The sequence below is a fragment of the Setaria viridis genome, chromosome 7, assembly GCF_005286985.2.
Source record: "Setaria viridis chromosome 7, Setaria_viridis_v4.0, whole genome shotgun sequence".
NCBI lineage: Eukaryota > Viridiplantae > Streptophyta > Magnoliopsida > Poales > Poaceae > Setaria > Setaria viridis.
In genome coordinates, this window is record NC_048269.2 from 9,702,221 (window position 1) to 9,712,849 (window position 10,629).

At 40.0% G+C, this 10,629-nt stretch overlaps 1 protein-coding gene across 1 annotated transcript; it reads left to right on the plus strand.

Annotated features, from left to right (window-relative positions):
• Positions 1 to 1,199: 1,199 nt before the first annotated feature.
• On the plus strand, positions 1,200 to 10,187 carry LOC117863534 (probable E3 ubiquitin-protein ligase HIP1). Its single transcript, XM_034747306.2, has 10 exons — positions 1,200 to 1,416; positions 2,137 to 2,233; positions 2,944 to 3,040; positions 3,738 to 3,827; positions 4,459 to 4,553; positions 4,773 to 6,562; positions 7,129 to 7,179; positions 8,113 to 8,211; positions 8,532 to 8,678; positions 9,783 to 10,187. Exons 6-10 carry the CDS (start codon positions 4,868 to 4,870, stop codon positions 9,912 to 9,914), a joined length of 2,124 nt encoding a protein of 707 aa, XP_034603197.1. The 5' UTR covers positions 1,200 to 1,416; positions 2,137 to 2,233; positions 2,944 to 3,040; positions 3,738 to 3,827; positions 4,459 to 4,553; positions 4,773 to 4,867; the 3' UTR covers positions 9,915 to 10,187.
• The last annotated feature ends 442 nt before the right edge of the window (positions 10,188 to 10,629 follow it).

The window sequence follows — 10,629 nt, forward strand, 5'->3', positions numbered from 1 at the left end:
CAAGATATTGTTGAACCAAAGAATTTGATTATGGATGTGAGAGATTGCTTCCAGAATATGAGAGATAATGGATGCGAGCCATTATTGAAAAGGGTGAAGTCATACTGAACTTAAGGTGCTAAATATGGACAAGGAAGTAAATGCTAAAGAGACATCTATACGCATAAGGCAAAAGGTAAGAAATATAAATATGCATTTTCTACAATCCTATGAGTTTTCTTCCTACCATTGATGCCATTTATGGCAGAGTCGAATTATCGATTCAATAAAGTTAGTTTATAGTTATCAGTATGCATGACTTCTCTTAATTCTTGGAACAACTTTAGTTTATGCCCAAGATTTCAATGTCACTTGTCTTTTGTTGTTACGGAGCCAACTTAAAGGCTTTATCAACCGTGTTAGGAGAGATACAAAATCTCTTGGATGTACTACAAAACTTCAAAAGATTGCTAAAATAGAGAAGAAGGGAATGCACATATCTTATTCGTTAGTTTATCGACTTATTGATCTAACATTGATACTTCTAGTGGTAACAACTTGAATTGAGAGTTTTTTTGGAACCATGTATGCCTCCTATAAAGACATATTTTGCGTATTAAAATGGGAGATAAATGGCTCAATGAATTGATGATATGCTACCATAAGGAGATATTTAGAATTATTGGTATAGAGTTTTGTTGCAAACCATTAGAACACCCAGTTTCCAGAAGATATAGTCCTAATATTTTTATATTATTGATATTAAGAATAGATATTTGCTGATGAATTGATTGATAAACAAATTGTTTATAATATAGGAAGATGATACATTGCTCAGTGCATTTATCAGGGAAACTCCAAAACCGGGCTAGGTTGGGCCAGGCTACCGTCCTCATGACCAGGTCCAAATACTAAAATACCATCATCATCCTCTCCCCCTAATAAATTGCAGCACCTAGAGAAAGATACCAAAAACCAGTGGCAGCATCAACATTTATGACAGGCCGTTTTAAATCACGCCTTGCGGGCAGGACTCGGTGGACGGACAGCCGGGACGGGGTTCACATCCCTCTCCATCCACTGGCAGGCAGGAAGGCGCCCTTCCGCCGTCGATCCGGCGCATCCAACGGCCTGGACTCGCCCGCGGCGACTACCTATCTTTTCGTGGGTTCCGCTGCGTCGCCCACTTTCTTCCCATTCCACCACCCACCCACTCCTCTCCCCCAAAAAACGCCGCAACCCCCCTCATTTTCCTCCTCGTCTCCACCTCCTCGATACATTCGAGCAGGCCGGACGCGGACGCGGACTCGGACGGGAGGGAGAAAAGCAGCAGGCGGCGCCGGCTCCCCCTCCCTTCCCCGCCGCTGATCGACGTCGATCGGAGCCGCCTGTCCGCGGGAGACGCCGATCGGGGCCCGGGCGGCGCTGTGTGTGTCCGTACGTTTCTCCCTGCTTCGTTCTGGCTTTTCTTCATGTTGCTTGGGGGCGGTTAGGTGGGCCGGTGGGTGGATAGGGTTGCGCTCTTCGGTCAGGGGCCCGGGATTGGGGTCGATGGGGTTGTCCTGGGGCGTGGCGGCGTGGGGGCTGAGATCTGTGGGGGATTTTGGGGGTCGGATCTGAGGGTGGTTTTTCTGCGGAATTCTTTGGCTTTACGACGGGAATTTTGTTGATTCGAGCTCGCTGGGGGGTTGGGACTAGGATTTCGTTGTAGAAACGCCGTATTTTTTTTGGGGAAATGGAATAGAAATGAGAATTTTATCGGGAAATGGATGCGCAGAGCGGGATTACTTGCATGGATTGGAATTCGGTAGCATTATGTTTGCATATATTTCGTTGAAATGTCTAGTCACCACAAAATCAATAGCTATTGGCTCTGCGAAATTGACCTTCAGTGAACAACATATCCGACATTTCTTTTCTGCAATAGGCAATAGGTTTAGATACTGCTGAAAATGTTCTGTAGGTCCGTGCATAACATGCAGTTCTGTGTATGGCTGTCGTGTTCATGAAACCTTCCTTTTAACAATTACATGCTTATCAGCTTATGCTGTTACAGGCTGACTATGATTTTGAGATGTTCCAAATGATTAGAATGGTTGCTTTGAGATGTTATGTTGTGACATTCTATCTGTGACTTATGTTGTTTTTATTTGCCAGAATCTAGGGAAGAAGTTTGTAGTTCTCTCCAGTTGGCCGCCACCATTTCCAGGGCCTTCCACCATTGGTCCAATAAATTATTGGTGTTGTACTTAAGGTATGTGTATCACTGACATCCCGCATTTCTTCTGCTGATCATAAGCTGCTAAATTAACTTAGGTTACATGTACTCTGCACGGTTGCTGAATATTCCAGACGTTTCTTTTAAGGATTCGTAACCGCCCAGCCATTCAGTTTCGACTTTGCTTGTCTTTCCGTTGCTATATGGTTAAGGGCAATGGTGATTATTTTCTAGTTTGTCGTATTTGCCAGGTTTACATTCTTCATGTTGTAAATTATTGCCTTTTTTGGGTCATGATTTTTTCTATTGAGATCATTTGAGCACCAAGGAAATACAGTAAATCCTTGGGGAAACATAGAAATAGAAATGGATGTGCAGCGCGGGAGTACTTTCAGTATCATTATGGTTGCATATATTTCGATTAAAAGTCTAGCCACAACAAAATCAATAGCCATCGGCTGTGTGAAATTGACCTTCAGTGAACAACATGTTCAACATTTCTTTTCTGCAGTAGGCAATAGGATTAGATGCTTCTGAAAATGTTATGTAGGTCCGTGCATAACATGCAGTTTCGTGTATGGCTGTCGTGTTCTCGAAACATATTCTTTTCAACAATCACTTGCTTATCTGCTTATGCTGATACAGGCTCACTATCATTTTGAGATGTTCCAAATGATTAGAATGGTTGCTTTGAGATGTTATGTTGTGACATTCTATCTGTGGCTTATGTTGTTTTTATTTGCCAGAATCTAGGGAAGCAGTTTGTAGTTTTCTCCTGTTGGGTGCCACCATTTCCAGGGGTTTCTACCATTTGTCCAATAAATTATTGGTGTTGCTTTTAAGGTATGTGTATCACCAGCATCTCTCATTGCTTCTGCTGATATAAGCTGCTGAATTAACTTTGGTTACGTGTACTCTGCACGGTTGCTGAATATTCCATACATTTCTTTTAAGGATTCGTAATCACCCAGCCATTCAGTTTCGACTTAGTTTGTCTTTCCGTTGCTATATGGTTAAGGGCAATGCTGATTGTTTTCTCGTTTGTCGTATTTGCCAGGTTTAAATTCTTGATGTTGTAAAGCATTGCCTTTTTTAGGTCATGATTTGTTTTCTTGAAATCATTTGAGCGCCAAGGAAATACAGTAAATCCTTGATGCAACATAGAAATAGAAATGGATGTGCAGCGGGGGAGTAGTTTTGGTAGCATCATGGTTGCTTATATTTCGTTTAAATGTGTAGCCACAACAAAATCAATGGCCATTGGCTGTGTGAAATTTACCTCCAGTAAACATGTTCAACATTTCTTTCCTCCGATAGGCAATAGGATTAGATACTTCTGAAAATGTTCTGTGGGTCTGTTCATAACATGCAGTCATGTTCACGAAACCTATTCTTTTAAACAATTACATGCTTATCACCTTATGCAGATACAAGCTCACAATCATTTTGTGATGTTCCAAATGGCTAGAATGGTTGCTTTGAGATGTTATGTCGTGGCATTCTATCTGTGACTTATGTTGTTTTTATTTCCTGAATCTAGGGAAGCAATTTGTAGTTTTCTCCAGTTGGCTACCACCATTTCCAGGGGTTTCCACCATTTGTCCAATAAATTATTGGTGTTGTACTTAAGGTAAGTGTATCACTGGCATTCTGCATTGCTTTTTCTAATTATAACAGTTGCTGAATATTCCATACCTTGCTTTTAAGATTTGTAACTGCCCAGCCATATGGTTATGCACAATGCTGATTCTTTTCTCGTTTGTCATATTTTCCTGGTTTATATTCTTCATCTTGTAAAGTATTGCCTTTTTTGGTCATTATTTGTTTTATTGAAACTATTTGAGCACAAATGAAATACAGTTCCTTGATGCAACATAGAAATAGTAATGGATGTGCAGCGAGGGAGTACTTTTGGTAGCATCATGGTTGCATATATTTTGTTTAGATGTCTAGCCACAACAAAAATCAATAGCCATTGGCTGTGCGAAATTGACCTTCAGTTAACAACCTTTTCAACAGTACTTTGATGCAATAGTCGATAGGATTAGATACTTCTGAAAAGGTTCTGTAAGTTTTTATACAACATGCAGTTTGGTGCATGGCTTTTATGTTCACAAAACCTATTCTTTTGGACAATTACATGGTTATGCTGATACAGGCCCACAATCATTTTGAGGTGTTCCAAATGATTAGAATTGAGATGCTAAGTAATTATAGTCTGTCTGTATGTTGGTGCTTGACTTATATTATTTATTATCCAGAATCTAGGGAAACAGCCTGTATTTTTCTCCAGTTGGCGGCCACCATTTCTGGGGGTTCCACCATTTGTCCAATAATTATTGGTGTTGTTCTTAAGGTATGTGTATCACGGACATCCCGCATTGATTGTGTTGATTATAAGCTGCAAAAGTAACTTTGATTGTGTGTACTCCACAAGGTTGCTTAATAATCCATAAGTTTATTTTAAGGATTCGTGCCTGCGCAGCTCTTCTGTTTTGACTTACTTTGTCCTTCCTTACTTTGCTATATGGTTGAGTGCCATGCTGATTGTTTTCTAATTTGTCGTATTTGTCAGGTTTACATTCTTCATGTTGTAAAGCATTGCCTTTTTGGGTCATGATTTGTGTCATTGAAATCATTTGAGCACCAAGGAAATACAGTAAATCCTTGATGCAACATAATAGGATCACCATGCTGTCTTCCTCAGAAACTTGCCAGCTTGGTTCTAATTCTAGCAACCCTGCCATCGATCAGCAGAATTTACATCCCAACAACTCTACTGCGGATGAACAGATTTTGCTTCCCAATGCATTAGAGAGCGAGAGCTACCCACACTATTTGCTCAATAGTCATGAGGTGGGAATGCCAAGTGGAAGTCTGATTGGTCAGCAAAATACAAGTTTGAGCTTGTGGGAATCAGCTGGATCTAGTTCTAGGGGTTGCTTAGTTGATCATGGTAACTTTTTCCAGGCCAAAGGGGAGCATCTTGCGCCTTCTCTGTCTATTGGAGGCCCATTAAGTATAGACAGGAGGAGACATGAAGCCAATAGTTCTTTGCCTTCACACAACTTAAACATAGACCTCAATGTTAATCAGGCTGATCAATTTGGCTCTGATGATGTTGACCTTGTACACAGTAATGGGCAATCAAGAACAACTACTGTTTCAGCCCACAGGGGCTCTTCTCTAACTGAGCGTATTCTTCATCATGGAATATCTTCGGATGATATAGGAAGTTCTTCACGGAATGCAGACTGTTTTGAAGGTGCATCAGGCCAAGAAGTTCATCTGCTTGACAGTCACCATCCAACCTTTAAGAGAAAGTATATTGATGGATGTCATGCAGAGTCTTCTGCCAATGGAAGCTCACGCAATCGTCACCAAAATAATAATACTCTGTTATCTCCTCCAACCACATGTGAAAATTCAACTATGTCCGCTTCAACAAACTTTAGTGTTCCGTATCCTCCTGTGGAACAGCTAAACCAGAGTACTAATATTTCTTCGAGCTCTAGTTTGTCTGATCATTATTCTTTGTATAGTGATCTACATGAAAATGAATTCGTGCGAAGTACACGGATGAGAATAAGCCCAAGCGATTATGAGCAATCGCTGCCCAATCTATCACCTGAGGGGAGTTTCAGGTGCTCAGCTTATCAGCCTACACAGTCTTCATTTATTCCAGTGCAACCTAGACAAATGAGCTCTTCTGCTGGTTCTCATAGTCGACCTCATGTGCCTGCTGTTACTCAATTTTCACAAAATCTTCACCGTCCATCAAATGTTAGTTTTGGATCAAGAATTGGGAGTTCTTCCAGTTCTGCTGGCAATGGGAGTTCTTCCAGATCTGCAATACAGATATCTGCTTCGCAAGATCCCAGTACTAGCTTGATGGGAAGTGATTATCCTGAGCACCTATTGTTAGGTTCTTCTTTCTTTAATGCTGATTCAACAAATTTCTTATCTGCACCTGGAAGCAGAAGCAACCAGCAAAATTCTGGCTCCAGCTCTGGTTCCATGCTTAGAGCTGCTGTAAATGTGGGATCTCAACAAGCCCCTGGATTCAGTGCATCTCAGCCAAGTACATCTTTGAGAGGTTCAGCTGATATGTCCAGGAGGTCCTTGATTTCTGCTGGTGTTTCTCATTCTAGAAGCTCAAGCATCGCATTGCAGCACCGTGGAACTTCATCCACATCACATGAGGTTCGGGGTCATCAGCCAGGATCAAGCTCTCGTGCCCATCAGCAGCACTACTTAAGAGCAGGTCATCCCGCCATAGACAGGCAGAACTCTGGTTACTTGGACCTTCAGTCTTTTATGCAGACCATAGCTGCTTCAAGGGAAGGAGGCAGGCCAATATCTGAGGTAAGCTGCCAGTCATTTTGTTGAACTTTGTCTTCATTAGCACTAACATGATAACTTCAATATTTTTATATCAAACCATCATGTCCTGTGGAAGCGATTGGAGATATATTATTCTTATGATAGTTCAGCTCCCAGTTTTCTACTGATGTGGGGCTTATTATGATATGAAACTTCTTCAACTGATATCATCCAAGTTGAATGCTTTTATGTTGGTGTACACTGTTTAATTTTGTAATTTGTTTGGCTATATGTGCATCTTGTAGATGATTTAACATATTTGCATGCCATTCCCATTGCCTAGTGTTGAGATTAACGTTTGTCAGCATCATATTGTGCTCCAATTTGATTCTGCCATTGTTTGCTCCATAACAGTATATTCATGATCACTTATTTTAGCTGTGTCCACTATGGCAAGACATGACCTGCTCCATAAATATTAGCAGTTGACACCACATTTAGTCTTAAATATCTGTCTACTTAATGTTTTTAAGAAATGTTTTAATATGAACGTGCTGACTTCACTTGTCATATTTTGATTTTCAATCTTCCCCCGTTTTCTTGTGCAGCTCCGCAATGTTTTTGATCAGTTTCGTCAGGGGAGAAACGCTAGACTTGAGGTCAGATTTATTTCTATTTTTCATATTGTTATGGCAGCCAGGAGGTCGTAACATTCCATATCGTTTGCATACTTGAATCAACTTGAATTAGTCTGTTAGAGGGTGGAACTCCTTGTAGTATATGGTAATAAATTGTTTATGCACACACGCACTTGTGCATACACACCACACTCATGCTCACATTCGGCCATGTTGAGAAAAGATTGGAGGCTTAGCCTCATGTAGCATGGGAACGTGCTTTGACCACTGAATGCACCTATGTGTGCATGTATTGCTACTGCCTGAAATCAATCTGAGAGGAATATGATGATATGTAGACAAGTGTGTTCCATATGATTAACTGTCAATAAGTGATTGTTGTTAAGCAGCTAGTTTCTTGGGCATTTGATTTGCATCAAGTAGTGGCATGGAACCTTTCTCAGCTCATTACACCAATAAGATAGATTTGTGTGCAAATTTCTGTACAATAGGTTGCGAATTTTTCTGTTTAGTATAGAAATGTTGGCAGTAAATTGCAAATGGTAATCACTCCATATCAGGTGCCAGGTAATATGGTTCAAACAATTGTGCCTCTGAGAAAGAAATGCTTTACTTACTTTTTTAATAACTTTGCACTGTGTATTTTGAACAATAGCAGTCCATCCTTGCCTTTTACTGCCAAATGTTCCTGTTATGGCAATTTGAGGTCTAAAACTGTTTGTGCTAATTATGTTTTAGTTCCTTTTGTAACTCTCCAATGGTGTAATATATCCTACGTTCTATAATTTTCTCAGAACTATTTCAAAGACATAACAAAAAATTATGTTCTAACTCTTGACTACATGTTAATAGTTTTGAGTAAACTAAGTATTATATACAGACAATGCTGGTACAGATCATTATGTTTTTGAATTAGATGTGCCATCTTAAATAACATTGTTGATTTGTGAACAGGATTTGCTTCTCATTGATCGATCACTTATCATGAGGCGAGCTAATTTGGTTGATAGACATCGGGATATGCGGCTTGATGTGGATAATATGTCCTATGAGGTATGAGCTTTTCTCTTGATCATATTACATGATGTTTTCCCCAAAACTTAAATCCTTGTCCAAGATTTTTGGCCTTTTTTTCTTGTGCCTGTGTTTTCGTGGGGTGTTTTTCGGGTTGGTTACTATTTTTGTTTGAATTAAATCATTTCCTGTTAAAAAAGGATCCCATGCAATATCCTCAAAGTGTTGTAGTTTCAGCATGGAGTCAGATTAAATTGCATAGTTTTGGTAAAACTGCCTGCACTCTGTGTATGCAAAACTGTGTTTTTATCTGTAGTAGGAATTGATATGTGACTACTGCAATTTTGTGTGTTTTCCAGGAATTGCTGGCACTCGGTGAACGTATTGGGTATGTAAACACAGGACTTAGTGAAGAGAAAATTATGAGTACCTTGACTCAATGGAAATATGCCATAAGACCATTGGAAGATGCTCCTACAGGTGTTGAACCATGCTGCATTTGCCAGGTGAGTTTATGTTTTCCTAAATTGCTTGTATAGATTTTTTGGTAGCAAATTCTTTTATAGACCAGATGTTATATTCTTATACAATTATCCACTCATTGCATTATTTCAACTGGTTATCCTAGTAAGGCATGATGTAAGTTTATTGTTTAGTTGATGTTCGAGTACTGTGGTAAACTCCATGATATTCATGGAGGGTGATCCCTTCTATGTTCAGTATCCACAGAAGTCTTGCTCTGTCTTTTAATTATTTAGGGGATGATATGTGGTTGTATGTTTCAAGCACTCTTAACTATGACGTCATGGTATTCTTACCGCAATGTTGAGTCTGCGGGCGCGCGCTGCAGCGCAGCATCCCGCGGTGCGCGGCGTGGAGTGGGTCCCACGCGACCCTGCCATGTGCTGGCCCGTGTGTGTTTTTTTTTCGTTTCAATTATTTTTTCTATACCTAGCAAATATTGTATATATGTTAAAGTTATGTGCATAAATATTTTTTAACAACATTCTCTCAAAAGTTATGACAAATGTTATGCGTATAAATTATGTAATCATGAAAGTTGTATTACGAAATTTATCACCTAAATTGTTGCTAGGGAAAAAGTTATGCGTACAAATTGTGCATATAGGTTACAGCTTTCTAAAAAACAAAATTTGAAGTTATTCTTACAAATTGTAACTAAAAGTTGTACACATAAGTTTTGCACGCTAGTGAAGTTGTGCTAAAAAGTTATCTCATAAAAAGTTATATTATAGAGTTATGCATCGAAGTTATGTGTATAAGTTATGATATTCTAAAAATAGAAAGTTGCGGGATTTAAAACTTCCCAAAATGGAAAGTTCGGGGAAGGGAGGGGGCTGTCCAGATTCGCTCGCCAGGAGGGCTCCTGGCGCGCGAGCGCTAATTAGCACTGCCCTATTCTTACTCTGAAAATTGAGGATTATAGAATCCTCATTTCAGGGAGCTTCTCATAATTACTTTCTTACCTTTGTCTAGAGTGTGTTTATTGTTTCGGATCCAAATCTTAATACTGGTTCTACTTATTTAATCCCAGATGTCAATGGTAGCTGATTGGCATTACTGACGGTTGCTTACCTTAAACCTTGCAGGAAGACTACGTGGAAGGTGAAGACTTGGGCAGACTGGACTGTGGTCATGACTTCCACACCGTATGCATCAAACAATGGCTGGTTATAAAAAATCTCTGCCCAATCTGCAAAAAAACAGCATTGGGCACCTAAAACATGGCCGCTGCTACCCTCTTCTCAGGAAATAGTTGGTAGCACCATTAGGGCAAGTGGTTATCATTTTACCACACCCTGCGATCAGCAACTGGTCATAAGCATGTTACACCTTCCCATGATCAACATACAAGTGGGAATTTATACTATAGGTGGTACATGGCACTTACCTGAAGCCAATGGCTGTAGACCCTGGAGTTTCATCCTTGTTTTGTTTAAACCTAGATTTGAGATTTAAAATTTATTCAATGACATTCGATTTACTTGGTGATCTGCGATATTCGGTATCATTGTTGCTATTTTTTTAGGTGATCCCATTGTTTTTGCTTATCCTCTGTTTACATTGCTTGATTTGCGGTGATGGGGCTAGATGTAACTGTAAGCAAAAGGGGAGAATGTGGATTCCTACTAGAAGGAAACCATGGATGGATTGGGTTTGTTGGGTGTTAACCCTGGCCATGACAGCAGACTTGATGAGTAGCTCGAAGTTTGCTCATATTTTTTTTTTTGAAACTGAAGAACCGCAGAGATTACCGGGCTTCTATTAATGAATAGAGAAGGTAATATATTAATTAATAGAGAAGGTAATATAAGGCTACAGCTCTAGGAGGCTATAAGCAAGAAAAAAGAAACGAAAGGTTTGCCCGGTTGCATTGGGACGTCACCACAGGTAACCACTCCACTCGCTGTGGTAGTAGAATCGGAGTCTTTATAG

Bases quoted from the DNA above. Each gene is read 5' to 3' on its own strand.
- LOC117863534 (XM_034747306.2), top strand. From the start codon at position 4,868: ATGCAACATAATAGGATCACCATGCTGTCTTCCTCAGAAACTTGCCAG. The intron at 6,563-7,128 runs GTAAGCTGCCAG...TTTCTTGTGCAG, and splicing joins GAGGCAGGCCAATATCTGAG to CTCCGCAATGTTTTTGATCA. The intron at 8,212-8,531 runs GTATGAGCTTTT...TGTGTTTTCCAG, and splicing joins TGGATAATATGTCCTATGAG to GAATTGCTGGCACTCGGTGA.